Source organism: Gymnogyps californianus, chromosome 3 (genome assembly GCF_018139145.2).
Source record: "Gymnogyps californianus isolate 813 chromosome 3, ASM1813914v2, whole genome shotgun sequence".
Classification (NCBI taxonomy): Eukaryota; Metazoa; Chordata; class Aves; order Accipitriformes; family Cathartidae; genus Gymnogyps; species Gymnogyps californianus.
The window spans coordinates 72,921,970-72,939,930 of NC_059473.1; the positions used below are offsets into that span (position 1 = coordinate 72,921,970).

The window sequence follows — 17,961 nt, forward strand, 5'->3', positions numbered from 1 at the left end:
ATTCAAGTTATGCATAAGATCAGGTAAGTATCTAAAAAAAAAATAAACTCTTTCCAGTCAAACCTGTGCCCTCGCTGCTCACGTGGGATAGGAGAAAAGACCAGGGAAAAAGCAAGTTTTTTTGCCAGATGCCATCTAAATCCACTGTTGTGGTCTGACAACACTTCAGGTTTTCATACAGCTACTCTGACCTCCATCACTAACAGAATCGTGCACGCTGCAAACACAAACGGGTTTGTACCTTCACTGCTTTCTGAGGTGATGGAGTAAAATCCTGAGTTAAGCGCTTCTTCTCTAACCTCTCCGCTGTCAAACCCGGGTCAAGAGCATCAGCTCTTTACTGTGCCATAATAATGGAAGAGAGAGACCGCCACGTGGCTGAGACCTAAACCTGTCACTTCTCCAGAGAACAGTGAAAGATGTCAGACCTCTATGCTTTTCCTGGCAGTTGGCTCAAGCAGGTAACAAAAAAAAAGGGCAACATTGCAGGCCTGAGGCATCGCTGGGCAGGCGAGTACCTCCAGTCCTCCTCCCCGCCTCCCCAGTGGCACTGGGGCCCAGAGCCGCAGGAGTTATGGGGGGCAGGGGTGGGGGGGTGACGACGTATTTGGGGATTTCACAAACCACCAATTTCAGGGCAGATGCCATTTACACCAGCTGAGCAGCTGGCTGAGTCCTGCGTCTAAAGAAGTCTATAAATCCATAGCAGTTTTTTTCAGAAGTCCAGCTTTACATTCTTCACAATATTTTGTGGATACGGCAAAAACTATTTTCAAATAATGAAAGAAACCACTGAAAATTAAGGCAAGTATATAAACATCTGAAAAAACAGTGACTGCAATCTTCCATGGTCTTTAAATTAGTATTAATATCTTTTCAGGGGAAGAAGCCCCCCACTTCACAGTATGCTCTACTGCAAAAGGAAAAATAAATAGCGTGTAAAATTTGTCTTTGAATTGCATTTTAATTTGTTTGATTCCATTAGGTTCCCAGGAAACATTTTAACCCCTGTGCTGGGGCAGTTCCTCAGGACACCCATTTTGCCGCCCAAGCTAACCAAGCAGTGGCTGGGAGGAGGGCCGAGAGCAGGAAGGGAAGGCAGAGCAGCAGAAGAAACAAAGGAACATTGTGGAGTGCTGATTTCGTTGCCCAAATTATTTACTTACCAACTTCAAAGGGATGCAAAAGGAGAAGGAGGTCAAACAAACCACAGCATGTTTTTCCCTCCTCTTCACAGACATTATTTACTGTAATGTCCCTCTTAAAGCAGGAATGAGAAAGCAGCAAATGATCTCCAATTGGTTCCGCAGTGGTTCCATAAATCACAAATTCCCACCACGCGCCCAGCTGCGATCACCCCCCTGAGCCGTTCGGGCTGCGGCTGGGGACTGGCTTTCCTCAGAGTGTCCCCTGCAGCCAGCCTCAGGAGGTGCCCTGCCTCAAACATATAAGAAGTTATTTTGGTAACCAGTTGGATCTCCATCATCAAGTATAGAAAAAAAATCCCTGACAACCATTCTAAGTGTCTTATCTAGCAAAGTATCTTACATCCGTGCTATCATTTTCAAAGTTAAAGAGTTTTTTAGCAATTGCAGGCACAGCCATATGCCACTAGCCGGGGAAATCTTTCCAGCTGTGCTGATCTACACGTCAGTGATGTTGCTGGATTGCCACAAACAAGCTGGGCAGCCTTTACTACCCCAGAAACCTCTCACCTTTGCAGAAGTTTGCAAAGACAAAAACCTAGCGAGATCTGAGATTTTATTTATTTCGCTGCTAAAATGTCAAAAGAAAGCAGAAATATCCTTATAAGCAACTTCTTCCATCAACAGGAAGCCATGTTCCACTGAAGAGGGAACTTTACACTCAGCATTCGGGTTTGCAACCTTAGCAAGTAGTAGAGTAAGTCTTACTTAAACTAACACAAATGTGAACCAGAAACTCACACACTGAAACTCTTCCAGTTTCACTGTATCCATAAAGACTTGATTAATTTTGCTGCTTAATCAAATAACTTCCTGGAGAGCAACCATCTCATCTGCGTATGCATCTTAGGGACTTGTGTCAGGATGAAACCTAACACTACCTGGCTACATTTATGCATGAGACCTCAGTGACAAGACAATTCAGATTACCGTAGAAATCACAGTGCCAAAAGGAGAGAACGGTAGCTACAGCCTGGTAGTCCCTTTCCTATGAATTATTTATGAGGACACAGGATTAAGAAGTTGCTGCGTTCTGTAAAGAACAACATCCTGCAACATGTAAAGGACAAGGTTTATACAAACGTGTAAATAGCATCACACAGTTTTCTTGCTTTGCTTCTATTAAATACGCAAATAGTAGCAAACTAGGTTTGCCTTTGCTTTTCAGGATCACTATCTGGTTCCATCACAATCTGTGAAAGACAGACAGTACTGGAGTATGCGTTAAAAATAAGTATGTTTTAGTCGCTGCTTCCAGGACTTAGGCAGTATACCCAAATGTAGTCCTCCAGAGAAGTGAGTTTTAGCACTGGAATTTGCTTTTCAGCACTCTAAATACAGCACTCGAGCTTGTGGGTGTGAGAAAACTTCTATGCCTTTTCAACTGCTGCAACAAAAGAGATTTGTACTTTTTGATTTATTTATTTATTTCCTGCATAGCTGCATTTAATATTTGTCAATGCTTTTCTTTTACGGAGGTGGCATATTGTTGTTATTGACCACCTCAACATTTTATTGGTCTGTGTGTTTTTGGAAACAGATATGAGAATGGAGCTACACATGTATGGAAATTTCAGAGGAATCTGAAGTGTAGGGTCCCCTTTTTACAAAAAGGAAGCTGATTTTTTGTTTTCTAACAAATACCTGCCTATTTTAAGATACACATCCGCATTATGCACCTCAAGTGCAGAGAAGGCACTGAGCAGTTCATTCCCAAGCACTTGTTGTAACTGCATGCTCAGAAGGAACCTTGAAGAACTGTAAATAAATGGGAAGATGGTCGTGCTCCTCCACCAGCCACCCACGTAGAGTAACTCAGGACCCTGGTGAAGCTTCAGTGCTACAAAGGCTATGGGGAACAAATATCCTACAGGCAGAGGTTTCTTCCCTGTCCCTCTGCCCACAGCATCCCAGCAATGTGGCAGGGACATGGGGCCCACGCGGGAGATGGAGCCCCCTCCCACCCTGTGCTGGGCTTCCCTGAGTTGGGGGGACATTGTGCCATCAGGGCATCTCCTCTGATTCTGCTGATTCGGGGCAAACATGCAGTTGGGTTTTTATTAAAGGCTTTTCAGGCGAAGTAGGAAATGCTAATCTTAACTGAGAGATATATCGTATATATATGCAAATCGTTTGCTCTACTTTCTCCATCTGTTTTTTTCCCAGGTTTTTCTCTTCGCTATGCTTTACTGGAGATTAACTTACAGTATATTGCACCGAATTTGGACTGCGTGGGAAACATATGCTGCAAGCTCAGGGCCAGACTCGAATATTGGGTTGCACAGGAATAGGAATATTCACAGCAGTGCTAAGGACTGACAAACCCACAGGGACAGGAAATTCAGAGACACCAGGGTAAGGGGAGGCTGAAGCAGAGCTGTTACAGTTACAGTAGCAGGTGGGAAGGCAAGATTTCAAAACAGCTTTAATTTGGGTAAGAGGAAATGGCTGAACTAATTCCCTTGCTAGTGTGATACAAGTCAAGCAAGACTGACAGTTATCATTGATGAAGGGTGATCTTTATTCTTGAAATCAAACCTGTTCCGGCTTACTTGAAAAATCACACATTCACCTTTTTTGCCTGTATGCCTGGGTGGAATATGTGATTTGTTAGCAAGAAAGGACAACAGAAAGCACACCACTTTTCTCAAAGCAAATTATGCAAACCCCCCATTATCCCCAAGGTATAAATTAACACATATCTCAAGAGAAAATTAATTGGTTTGTGATGGAAACAATAATTGCCATCGATTAACAAGACGCAATTTACTGTTTTGCATTTTGACTCAGTCAACCCAAGTTCTAGGAAACTAGCTAGTTCCTCCATGGTTATTGCAATCTAACAACAAGTGGTTCCTTACAACCCCAGCAGAAATGGAAGCAAATATTAACTGAACTAAGATGAAGATATGGCCAAAGAGCTACATCAGGCTTCTGGCCTGGAGCACTGAAAGCAAGAAATGCCTTTTTTCAGTATTCTCACGTGACCAGCCTGCCTGATACTCGTCATCAAGGTATTAACCAGAACAGTATGCTCAGAGGCTCTGTAAACCAGGAAATTTTGTGATTTCTCTGGTTCATTGCGGTTACACATATTTGCTGTGAAAGATATTTGAAATTAAAAAAATAGAAAGGAAAACAGTTACACCATTACTTAAGTACTATAGTGTTGGTTGTGGTGCTGTATATGATCTACAGCGTCATTTCTGTGTCTTCTGTGACATGTTAATATGAGACTGTATAAAAGGTATTTGCAAACGAATGTGAAAAACAGCGCAAAAGAAAATGTTTTATGCCACTCTGTGTACACCACTTATACTGAAACTCTATAATTTCATTTTGTTTGACTGGATTTTTTGATTAGCAGTAGTATCAAACAATCATGTTCTCAAGTTTTGAAACAGGGTACAGCAGAAAGGTCTGAACAGTTTTTCACTCATCTCAAGAGTGAATACCCCAGTATAACTGCTCAGATTATTTTGATACAGTATTATTTTGCTTTTCGCCTAGAGAACACAGGGACTGAATTTCATCTAAAAAACCAGCAGATTCATTTTCAAAACAAAAGCATTAGCACTTGTTGAAAATCAGTATGTTCTCCGATACCTGTTTTAAGGACCACGAGTTTAACTATGCCTCTTCTGTCTGTGACAAAATACTAACAGATCAGCAAGTGCTGACTCCTTCTTGGGTTTGAAAATGTTAACACTTATGACCACCCAAGTACTCATCGCACGTGGCACAAGACTTTGTATTACAGCTTATCTATTGAAATTCTGTTTTAAAGCCTTCAGCTCTGTGGCTCCCAGGCATTTCAACTTCAATTCCCCTGTACCTTGCTAACACAAGAAACACGGGATGATACAAACCCCTGGCCTTGGGAGCAAGCAGAGACAACAGGGAGGGCTACAGCTCCAGTGTTAGCCATGGACCTTGCTGCCAAAGACTCCCAGCGGAAAGGGACCCGCACGATGCCTGAATTTATTTTACAGGTTAAAACATATTTTTTCATACCTGGAGGACAAAATGGACTTTTTTTGTTATGAGCTCATTTTACAAATGAAGCGCAGCTGACTATTAAGTCAAAGCAACCCACCAACACAGAACTGGTGTGGCACCAGAGCAAAATACAAGTAGTTTCGGGCAGAAGCTGCACGTCTCCCTTCCACGCAGTTACCGCAGCTGCAACAACAAGGCTCAGGCACATAACAAAGCCATTCTGTTCAGATGGGTGAAGAAATCCACCTATGTTTCCAGTGTTTTGAGGTCTCTTCTACTACATCATGAAGAAAAGTTTTGTTTGATTTCTGACAGGACACACGGGCCTTTGTATAGCATGAGGGATCGCATCCAGAATTCCCCATGTGTTTTTGTAATTTCAAATAAAACAAATAAACACAATTTTTATTCTGAAGACATGAACATCTGGAAGATGACATCAACATGACTTCAACTTTCATGTCAAAGCGTTAGACTGAAATCCAATATTGTTGAACAATTTGTGGTGGAAGTGCCAGAAACGAACATCACAGATTAAAACTGTGATGGAAACAAGGTTTCTGCAGCAGCTGAGAGAAGAAACAATGTTTTAGAGCTTTACTAAATGCCTGATGAACATTATTGTAATTACAGTAGCAGCTTGAGCCTAAATGTGTGATACTAAATGTCAAAATGAAGATCCTGGTCTTGTAAGAGGCCTTAGGTCTGGCTTTCCCCATTTATTTTCCTGTCCGTCTTCATGGTGCTTGAAAATGCCTTTACTGAAGCTCATTGGAGATGGGGAAAGAGAGCACGGCCTGGGCGCGCTCATCCTTCCCTCTGCCTACCTGGAGGAGCAGCGTGGAGCTGCTGCACAGGCAGCTGCTGCCACCAGACAGCAACCCCGTCCCATCAGGGGAACAGAAATAACGAGCAAGGTCGCACTGGGACTGGAAATCCTGCTCAGGGAGGATGAGAAAGTCTCACCAGCACCAAACTAAGCCTTCACGTCTTGGAAGGAAACTCCTGAGAGGCAAGTCCTGGCTCCGTCAAAAGAAGAGACTGGGAGAGAGGGAATGAAAGACCAAAATGTTTCCTCCTCATAACACTCTCAGCTCCCAGGCTTAATTATACAGGATCAACAATCCTAACCATAACTACTGGCAGCCTATGTGCAAGCATCCAGCCAACCTCAAAATTGTGGCTTTAGCACTCACACAATTTTCACAGACAAAAATCAGTTTAATTAGATAGTTCGTAATTTATTCTGAAAGCAAAAAATGAAGATATCTGTGTACTCTTAAAACTAGTCACACCACTATCCTTTTTTATTTAAACATCACTATTAGACTGTCCCAGTTTGAAGTTTCCTACTCCCAGTTGTAATGCTAATTAAACCTTTTGGGGAAGTCGTGTGCTCATTCTTATGCACTGCTATTAACATTTTTTATTGCAGATAGTTGGGATCCAACACCATTCCACTGAATCCAGTCAGAAGGATTTTATTTTGATCTTGATGTCTGGCTTGTTTTATTCTTAGCAGATGGTACGAGCCCATGTGTTGATGAGTACATGCCACAGGAGAGCATCTGATACGATACAGCCGGCCCCAAACTACAGTGGTGTCTCTGCTGAGGACTTCAGTGCCTGCCACCACTCAGGACCACACTTCTTGGCCTGGTGTGTTACCTCAGATGGGCTTTCAAAACTATACTACTTCTGGTACCTGAAATGGCTTTGAGGCTTCTCTGTACAGTAGTGTAAGCATCCTCAAAGTCGGTGCTTTTCGAACTATTTTTCACTGTGCTACACATGTAGCTCCAGTGGACTAAAGGTGGCACAGTTTCGATAAATATAAATGAATGCATTTTTGCATATTCAAATCAACAAGTAATCTGCATGAAATATGATTCTACAGCTATGCACGTTACGTGCATGTGCAGGTAACAAGTTTCCCAAGGCATCTTTTTCTCCCTCCTTCGTCAGTGAGACCCCCAGTGGCCTCCCTGTCTCTGATTTTGTTTGAAATACATCCCCTGATAACCTAAAGAGAAGTACATATAAAGGGCTTAGAGCTATTTATAGCAAAATCTGTGCGACTGAAAATATTGCAGTTTTCATGTGGTGGGTACATGCATTGCTTACGAACTGCAACCGGAAAACTGTTGCCTCTTTAGTGATTCCAGTCAGCATTCACAAGGCAAGATAGAGGGAACCAAGGAAGGAAGCAGACATAAGGACAAAACGCAAACAAACTGAAAATTTACCAATCACTTATATTCAGAAACTGGAGGAGGGTGGGTACAAGAAAGATTCGTCTCTGTCTGCATTTCAGACTGCTGGAAATGGGCAGGCAAAGTGGATTAGCATGATCACACCAATATTCTTTTGTACGGGTTTTGTACAAGCCCCTGAGAACAGGCATAACCTCTCATAATTACTGCATATGCTGTTGTCACATTAAGTAACAGCCTTGCCTCAAAATGTTACAAAGTCTATTGCCCATCAATTCTTCCAACTGAGCATTGGGCGCAATTGTCAACAGACCCAGGAATACTGCAAGCAAAGTTCACGTTCGGATGCTGATCTGCAAATCCCACATGAACTGGTTTCATTGCTGCGCTCTATTTGAAGTGAAAATAAATGAGTTACAGCAAGAGCAGTGGCTTAAATCTTGTTCTTAATAGAGTAAAATCCCCATTCCTCTTATGCCTTCCTACAAACAACCAACCCTCAAGTCAGTTTTAAGTCCTACTGGCCAGAAATGTAATAGAAGACGACTGAAAACTCTGAGAAGAAAGACTCAGATTCAACTCTGATTTCTGCTGCCCATAATTACATGGTTCAAGGTCTTGCTCAATGAGACCAGAAGAAAAACCAGAGAATGGTGAAAGGCAAAGATAATGTGTTCAGGTTTGCCTCCCTTCTGCCTTGGGTTTGAACCGCCGGAAAGAGATTTTGAGAAGAGATACCAGGTCAGGCACAGCTGTGTGAGGTCGGCACGCGGGGAACGAGGTATATTTTGTAGTTGTCAGCAAAGAACTGGCAAGTGAAACCACAAGAGAAGTTAAGATCAACGTACAGCAGAATAAAAAGGGAAAAGAAGAATCTTTTATTATAAATCCCAAAGCTATTTATTACTCATGGGCAGTCATAGATGTGGTATTTGTCCCCAGGTGAGACCTACTAAGCTTGTAAATATGTTTTAATTAAAATCAGTTCCCTAAACGCTCAGCCTTCGCTGTCATCGTTCTATGAACAACAAAATTCCATGTTTCATAGATGTCCTTGGACAACACACACATTTAGCATATTTTCAAGAGCAGAAAAAGAGCTGACACCGGGGCTCTGCAGTCACACTTGGCTATGAGCCATGCTATGAAGTAACCAAGCCAGAGTGAAAAAAGGGGCCTTTCCTTAATTTAAAACTTAAGTAAGAGAACAGAAGCTACAACAGCAGCTTCATCCCTGTTCTGTAGCATCCTTCAGGAAAAACTGAAGAGGAAGGTGAGCTGGTCATGAAAAAAGCAGGTTGTGGAGCCAGCTCATGAGAAGCCAGAAAAATGTACTACTTTATTTTTAAAAATTAGTATTTTTAAATCAATATATTTAAACCAGCGCATCTTTCTTTGAACCAGCCGGTGGGAGACCAGTGGCGACAAGATACAGAATTAGCTGAAACTCGAGCCTGATTCACCCTGGCACTTCTCGTGCTCCATTACAACTTTTAAATCAAGTCAAGAAGCTTGTGTAACAGGAAGTTGGTATCCACTTATCTCCTTTCTCCACTGGTGTGACTTTAGAACACTTAGTCCCTAATTTATAGGCTAATATCAATAAACAAACAAACAGAATAACAGCCCCCTGAGGAGAAAGGAAAGATGGGGGTCAAAATCTCTTCTGCTTTCTAGACGCTGGACAGACTATCTTGTAAATTTGAGTTTGGTCTAAAGAGAACCAGGCAAAATATTACTTGTGTGTCCATCCTGTTGGTTTGATAGTAGAAACATTTTTAAGATGAATACAACACAAGTGCTTTTACCAATTAATTTGGGAATACAGACAAGGAGTAGGATTCATACTTACTGCTTAGTGTCACTGTATGCACTAAAACCCCCAGAAATCCCAGCAAATTTACTATTTCTAACTGACTCTCCAAATGGCTTTCTCCTTGATGTCATCATGTGTGAGACAAACATTGGTGAAAGAGGAAACAAACCAAAAAAACCACCAAAACACTGATGAAAAGAGGAGATTGAGGGAATATTTTTTCTTTGCTACATATGTGTCTCCTGGAGCCTATAAAGTTGGAGTCTCGAAACAGGGAAACGTATTGAGGACAGGATAGCAAAGCTGGCATGAAGCTGGCAAGTGGAAAGGCGACACAACTCAAACCAAATTCTCCCTTTTGTGGAGATCCGTATCAGAAATCTCCATTAATAGGAACTCATGGGAAAACCAGGTATAAATCAGCCAAAGTACTTTGTACCACTGTCTGGATGCAATGCTAATGCACAGCACTGGGTTCTGGAATTTGCTGCCAAGTTGGAACATTAATACAGGGACTATTAATTTATCTGAATGCGTTGTGAAGCTCATTATGATGCTTAATTTCCAGTGTTAACTATTTTACCAGTAGCTGTCAGTGAACTCTTCTAAGATGGATGCATCAGGCCATGCAATGCCACAGCCAAAGGGTGCAACTCCTCGGTAGAAGTCAGCTGTACTTGTAATTTACACAGGAATCTTAACCGTGAGCTGCATAAAAACACAGGGTAAAGAGAATAGTACCCGGGCCCTAATTTTAGCAAGCTGCAGTATCACAAAAGGGCTTGCAAGATCCCCTTGAGGTTCCTGCGAAACTTTGTCCCGGCACGAATGAGGGCATTTCCCTTTCTCAGTGAGGCAGTAGGAGAGCAGACCTGCCTGTACCCAGCTGTGGGACAGGGGCTGCCGGCCCCGGCCGGAGCAGAGGAGGTGCTGCCGGTGGCCGAGCGCCGGCCGCCGCGCCCGGGGCTCCCGCCGGGGCTGACGAGGCGCGGCCGGAGCCGGGCGCCCAGGTGGCAGCGGGAACCGCCGGAGCTGCTCCCTGCCTCCCGCCTGCAACTTGCCGGAGACTTTTTCTCCACTTATTTGGCGTTAAAAAAAAAAAAAAAAAAGTCCTAATTAACGAAAGACCAAGAAAGCCGTAGTATACATTTACCGTAAGGCCGGTTACCACTTTAATCTCGCAGCTACTCAGACACGGGGATAAACCCGGCGAGGATTAACCAGGTCAACTATATACAGCCCTGAGAGCAGCTCAGGCTACGCTCCCGCAGAGCAACAAGCCGAGGACGGCGAGGACTGCCCCCCCCCCCCCCAGCACCCCACCGCTCGCCCCCAGCGCAAGGTGGACCCCCCCCCCCGGGGGGCCGTGCACGCCGGACCCCCTCCCCGCCCGCCCCCCGGACTCACCCAGCTTCTCCGCCCGCAGCCAGAGCGGGGCCGAGGCTCCGAGCAGCAGCGAGAGCAGCAGCGAGGGGGCGGCCCGCGCCCCCGCAGCGGGGCCCATGGCTCCGGCTCTCGGCGGGGCGGGCAAGGCACAACTTCCCCACTTCCCTCCTGCTCCTTTCTCTTCCTCTCCTCTTCCTCCTCCTCCTCCTCGCCGGGGCGGCTCCGGGGTCAGCCCGCGCTCCGGCGGAGGGGAGCCGCCGCCCCCCAGCATCCTTACCCCCCCCGCAGGTGTTTCTGCGGAGGCGGAGAAGGGGCCGTGCGGGGCTGGCTCTGGCCCCGCGCCCCGCCGGTGGCCGGGCTGCAGCGCTGCCGCCTCCCGCCTCCCTAGCCCGGGGCTGGGGGTGGAGAGAGGAAACGGGAGAAAGGGAAGCGCCACTATTCCCATTGGGCTGCAGCGCGGGGTATCTCCTCCTCCTGCCGTGGACCGAGGGGCCGGCTCGGCCCCGCCGCCCCCTCCCCTCTCCCCTCCCCTCCCCGGGTGCCGCTTCTGCCACCCACCGCTGCTCTGGGGGTGCTGCACCGGCGCCGGGGGGGGGGGGCTCCCCCAAACCCGCGCAGCCCCGAGCATCGCCTGCGAGCCCCCGAAGTTGCCAGGCCATATAGATGCACATACATATACACACACACACACACGTACGTATTTTTAAGCAAACAGGATTATTTTGCCGTTTGCAGGTTAATTCCCAGGCGGCGCTCCCGCTGCCACAGGGAGAAGGGGCTCGGTGGGGTGCGCGGGGACGCCGCGGGGTGCCTGCGCGGGGGGGGGACACACGAGTGGGGCCGGCGGGCACGCAGCCGGACGGGGCAAATGGGAGCTTCCGGCCCCCGCAGCAGACCTGGGGTCGTGCCGGGGCTTCCCGCTCCTGTAACCTGCTCCTGGGGTGGTATGTCCACGCAGGGGCGCAAAATGCTCGTTTAACGTGTGCGAGCTTTTGTGCGTTAAAGTTCTGGGCTGAATTAATCACGGATTTTTTCAAGGATGCTGTGGGCAGCTCTCTGTCCGGGTGAGAAGGCCTCAGCTGCCCGGCTCTGGAGAAGACCTGTGGCACAGGGAGGGAGGCAGGTGCATGGTAAGGAAACGGCTGCGGTGCCAGCAGCCGCAGGAGACTCGCACGTTAAACAGGCCCCAGCGGCTGGCCTTTTAAAAGTATGCCGGAGAGTTCAAAGTAGCCTGTCTGACTCTATACAGTCTTTTCGGGGACGGGTTGCTGTGAGGCGGGTAGATTCACACTGCTGGCAGGTCGGAAATACTGGGCTGCTACACTGAACTGAAGTACGTAATTAACCTGCATGTCCTAGAGACAACTGATAATTGTTAGACCTTACAGTATTTTAGAAAAAGTCAAGTTTAGTAAACCTTTATTCTAATTGAGCTCTTGTTTTGTAAGTGTTAATGTCTGGTTTTTAACTTTTCAGACACCATATGTGATCACCCATATTTTTTACTGTGTACCCGGTACATTATATTCTTGGTATATGTATTTAACACAGGTTTTTAGCACTTGAGACTTACCCCTTCTTTGCAAAGGAGAGTTTGAAATCTAGACTAAAACATTAGACGTGGGGTAAGGCAGCACCATGCTGCTCTTCATTACTGCAGCAGTTTAGCAGTCAGACTAATCCTTGCTGGACCTGGTCAGCAAATGCCAGCATCCTTCTGGCTGAAGGAGGTTGTGGTGGGTCACTCGCTTCAAGACTCTGAAGGCTGAGAGACTTTTAAAGAGGAGCACGTCCATGTGAATAGAAGTGACCTGTTCCTGTATTTGTCTCGCAGATTGTCAGGAACAAATCCGTACAAATGAGGGTGATTATGGAGGGGAAGGGGGGAGAAAGTCAAACTCTGCAACAGCCTCAAGACTGGATTTAAAAAGAACACAGAATTGGTGAAAATATTGCGGTCATAGAAAATCGCTTCTCCAATGCCAAATACTGGTTCAAAACCTACAAATGAGACCCAACATAAATGAAAACATGAGGGAGAGAAATAAATGAGACAATATAGACGTTGCAAAACATATATCGCCTTTGAAAGAATTGCAGTTATTGAAAAGCAATATAACAACATGAGAGCATGCACTGTTTTGTATCAGCCTCAGTGGGCAATCAAAACCAGTCAGTCATACGCGGGTTGGTACTGGGAATTGTACTGATTTGCATTCCATCAACTGAGATCTAGAATATATTCTTTAATAACAGGGCCAGGTCTTAGTTGTATTTGTTAAGGGTCATCACAAATATTGGCAGAAAAGTCCTGCAAGCCAATCCCAAGTAACCTTATGGAGGCAGTGCTGCCATAAACTGGCTCTGGTGACCTTGGGCAATTTAATATGCAAAAACCTCTGCCATGGTGCTTGCAGATAATGTTGCTAATGCCAAGCTCTCAGCAGAACTTGGGTGGTTGGTAATTGGTACAGGCAAGTTAGCAGCCTTGGAAGGCCAAAACGTTTTTTGCCTGTCACATACCTTTAGGAGGCTCATGAGGAGGAGGAAGGTGGGTTGGCAGACACTGGGAAAGGAAGCTTTCTCCTTCTCCTGGGCGTTGGAGGCTTGGCAATGCTCTCTGGGACAGATAGCTAGAGAATAATTCCCTTCACAGTGATTTTTATTCCAACGATTTGTAGTCAAATGATAAGTCATGCCCTTGAGACTGGGGCTGTAAAATGTCTGGGAGCGGTATTTGTTTTCCTTTCATGATTAGTGAAGGAGTTTACTGTACAGGAGAGCACTGGTGGAAGGAAGGGCAGGCAGGCTGCCTTTTCAGTCTCCTCACCACCCTGGGCTCAGCAGGAGCTGGTTGCTTGTCCAAGGCCACGTGTTTCCTGTTGCAAACATGTGTGATGCTCAGGTGGAAACTCTGCACCTCTTCCAGAAGGTGTTGGAAGCATAGCTTTCCTGTTGACTTCAGTAGGATAATGAATAATGCAATCAGTGCAGTAGCTTCTGTATTATTTATTTTGCTATTAAATTCACATTACTTTATCATGCCCTCCCCCTGTCAGTTTTCAATATGCTGTAGGCAAGGAACTTGCTGTCAGCTTCCAAGATTAAATAATCGTTAAGATGAATGAAGTAGTCTATAGCTCTCAAAGCTGTTATTCAAGGACTTCTGTAACCCCCGTCACATTGCTACATTGGTTCATGTGTACTTTTCCAAATTTCCCTTTGTAAGGAGGAGAATTAAAACCAGCTTTTAAATAAATACAGTTTTAAAGGCAAGGGCTTTGAGTCAAGGCAAAAGATTAATTCAGAAAGAAGGCATACATCGAGCCTGACTAATAACTTGTGGGGATGTCACACTTGTGGGGATGTCACACAATGGGAGCTTCACAACATGAAAACTCCCTGGCAGACCACTTCTGACAGCTTAATGCAGCTGATTTTAGTCACTAACACTGACTTAATTTAGAAGAGACAAGATTCACCCAAGGACATAGGCTACTTTTTAGCATGAGCATGTGCCCTTCCTTTACAGTTAGTTTTCCAAGCATACGAGTTAGGAGTATTTTGTGTGTTTAATGCAAATGGTTTTAAATGGGTCACCTACAACTAGATAATGTATCTCATCTCATCTACTGTTCATTATATGGATACCTTTACTGTGCAGCCACCTGCAAATGAGAAATTATGTTTTTACTCCATGGATGTCTGGCCTCAGGATGAGGCAAGACAGGACTTCAGGACAAAATCAGCTCAAAACACTTTAGAAGGTGGTTGGTCAGTATGGCGGGGACATACCCAGGTTTCATTTATAGACCTGTAGAGTCTATAGCTTCATGGATTTACCTTCTTATCTATACTTGTTATATACTGTTAAGTACTAGTACATAACACACACTGAAAGAGCTGCTTCTAAGCAGACCTAAAGCATCTAATGAGGCCTTGTGTGCCTGGTGTGATGTTAAGCTGGTAGTTTGTCTGGGGCAACGGGCAGAGGAGGAAGGAAAAACACATTGAAGAGTTTATCTAAGCTTGTCTTGCAAACCTGACACTGTATACATACTTTCTTTCAAAAGCATCTTGTTTTGTACATGTTCTAGGGAAAAAAAAAAAAAAGAAGCCAAAAATCTAATTTATACAAAGAGGTTTAAGTTTCATCTTATTGGAGCAGCCTTGCTTTTGTGCGGCTAACAGGAAAGTTCCCGTTCTTCGTAAGTTGTAAGCACTTTCTTTGCTGACTGTGTACAAGAAGGGGGAGGAATCGGAAAGCACAATGAGGTGGAGAGGACCCGAGGTCACAAATTACAAAGCACAAGAACAATTCTAGACATTGAGAGATATGTTAATCTCGTCCTTTAGCAGAAGGAAAGCTTGCAGATTGAGACGCCTTTTAACAGTCTTTATACATGGGCCAGGTTTTGCATTTTCATTGGTGCAAATCAAATAGTATAATGGATTTACAGGATAAAGCTGAGAAAAAAACGCTCTGGTTGCTGATCTCTGTGTATTCAGGTACTGCGTTCTGCCAGAAGTGTATGTGGTGGTTGTATAAAAAAATCAGAAAATAAAACATATAAAGTAAAAGCCTGAGATGTGTCTAGATTCAGCATTTGTATATGATATGCAAGGAGCCCTCCTTGTTAAAAATGGTTAGGCTACAGCAAAGTCAGTGCTGCTGCAAGGCTGTGGCATGGCTTAGAAAGTCTAGCAAGTTCCTTGAGACACACCTGGATTATTCTATATGTAGAGTATTTAATGGACACGGTATACTGGGCTGTGTTTCTATTGTTGGAAGGCCAAGGCCATGCCCACGGAGCAGCAAAGACATTTCAGCCTGTATAACACCATCTTCTATTAAGGTCTGCATACCGTTAAACCAGCTGGAGATGGACTGACCTCCAGGACTCCTCTGGGCTGCTGGATATTCATCTAACTACTGCTGCAAAAAAGGTCTTCTCCCGTCGTAGCAGACTGCGGGACTGGGCTGTCCTTGTCAGAGCCAGCCTGGGTTCTGGTGAGGCTCACGTTAGCAACCTCCATCCTTGCTTACTGTAAGCATCCCTCTCCAGGTGTGAAAATGCACAGGAGTGAAGGAGTTAGTAAAATAACATTTTCACTTTTCAAGTAGTTCTGAGCAAGTAACTAAGAGGATATCATGACTGAGTGCTTCATTACTTGAAGGGAAACATGAGGCAAAAATCAGACAGAAAAAAACTTCAGACAGAAGAAACAGTTTAACTTGCACTGGCACAGGTCACCGCCCACACCTATACGGGTGAGTTGGAACCATAATACTGGCATTATGCAATTACCCGGGTAGCAAAAATCCCCAGCGGGGAGAGACCATAAATATTCTTAGACTTTAAAAACATGGAAGAAGAAATTGCGGGCAATAAATTCAGGTAATAATCTCTGAGAGAGAAAACCAAACTGCAGCAGGCTTCAAGACTTTTGCCTTTTATTTTCAGCAGCAGAGAACGACAGGTCTTGTCTGGGTGGGAGTGGTGGCCGGGCCCTTACCAGCACTGGCAGGTGATGTCTATGGGATAATTGGATGGTAAGAGGATACGCAGCCTCATTCACTACAACAGCAGCAGTTGGGTGTAACTCTAATGCGAGCCATATAGGGGATGAATGTGCACTTTTCATCACTTTAATTACTGTAACCTATCCAATCATGTCACCTATTATGATGTAATTATGAGATCAAGCTGAAGACTAATCATTTTTCCCACTGCCACATATTTTGCAGTTTCTCACAGCTGCTTGGTAGTCTTAGGTCATAATTTTTCTTACTTTCAAGCAAAATGAAATAAAGTTGCTAATCATTCGGATTTTGAAGACAATCAACCAGACATGCCATGCTGCTGTCTTAAATTCTGTCAAGAAATATGGGGCAGAATGTTCCTTTTCGTTTAAACATATTGTTTTAGGGTTGCCTTGAAAAATATTATGATCTAGAGATTCATGACACTCTATGTCAAAACAGAGCCTACTATTTTATAACTTACTACTTGGCAGCATCCTTGATCAATTTGTCAGTGACAAAGCTCTCATTGTTTTTTATAGGTGTTTTAAAGAGTTTTCCTGTTTCTGTAAGGTAGCCCTCATACATTTAAAAAATAACAACTTTTTCCCCTTAATACATAGGTAGTATGTAATTTTTGACTGTAGCATGTTGGGTTTTTTTGAGAGGGAGTTCACAGCTGAATTTGCATAGTCCGCATTTTTTTTCCATGAGAAACAAGTAGTCTTAATCATTTACTCATGTTTATGAGGCTGCATCCAAGTAGGAGCTAAGAAATTACTTGTGCAAAATATGAAGCAATCCCATGGTCACTTCCAGGAATAACCAATTATGTTTGAATCACATGCCTTTTTAATAAAGACAGCAGTAGGTCTAGTTACATTATTTCAAAAAAAGTGTGGAGTAATGGAAGGTGAATGCAAGTAAGCAGAGTTTACCCATTTCTAATATAGTGAGTGTGGCACTTATTCTCATGTATACTAGAGAGGGCAGTTTACATACTGTTTTATTGATCACTATACCCTGGCTATACAAATAAGAGCTTAGAGAGCTGAAAGCAAATACAAGTGTGAGCTAAGTGACTGCCTGATTTAACAGAAATCATCCAGTTTACACCAGATCTAGCCCTTCTTCCTAATTTCAAGTGTTCATGCCTTGTTGCAGTTTTCTTGCAGGGTGCGATATGAACTCAGGCAGAAAGCCTCAGGGGTTGAAAAGTAAGCCCAGAGATGGCCGCCTTTCCCTTCAGTTGATTTCTTTGAAGAGAGAGGGATGGGAATCATGCTTATTAATTTAGTAATTAGTGATGTGTGGGATTGTGCTCCCTCCCCCCTCCCCGTGCCCACTTCGGGCCCTGTGGAAGTCTGCACTCCTTGGGCGCTTCTCAGAAGTAAGCCAGTTATGCATAGTGGAAGCATGGCTCATAAATCCACAGTAATCATTATGTATGGAGAAAAAGCTTCTTGTGCAACTTTTCCACATAGCATTGGGGCATTACACCAATGAATTACAAGGTCAAATTCTTGTAATTCATAACTGTCACAGCTGTGGATTACAACTGTATATATAGTTTAAGGGTTCACTGTCAATTGCTTTTAAGGCCAGGCTATTTATTAAATGTAAAAAACTGATCAAATGTCATCTGTCTTTGTAAAGATCTTTGTGACTTTTTAAAAATAATTTCAAAAAAAATCAGCTTCAGTTTGAATATTTTCTCATATTTTAATTACAGTATTCAATGTATTATTGTGCCTGTTTATGAAATAAAAAAATTTAGAGCCTACCTTAGGTTCCCTGTCAAAGATAACTGGATAACAG

General features: G+C 44.2%; 1 protein-coding gene across 1 annotated transcript in view; it reads right to left on the reverse strand.

The window, feature by feature from the left end:
• The window catches only part of DCBLD1 (discoidin, CUB and LCCL domain containing 1), a 49,425-nt gene extending 38,361 nt beyond the window's left edge, over window positions 1-11,064 (reverse strand). The window contains exon 1 of the mRNA XM_050894404.1: window positions 10,641-11,064. Coding sequence (XP_050750361.1) covers window positions 10,641-11,064 — 424 coding nt within the window. The remainder of the gene's footprint in view (window positions 1-10,640) is intronic.
• Window positions 11,065-17,961: the final 6,897 nt, after the last annotated feature.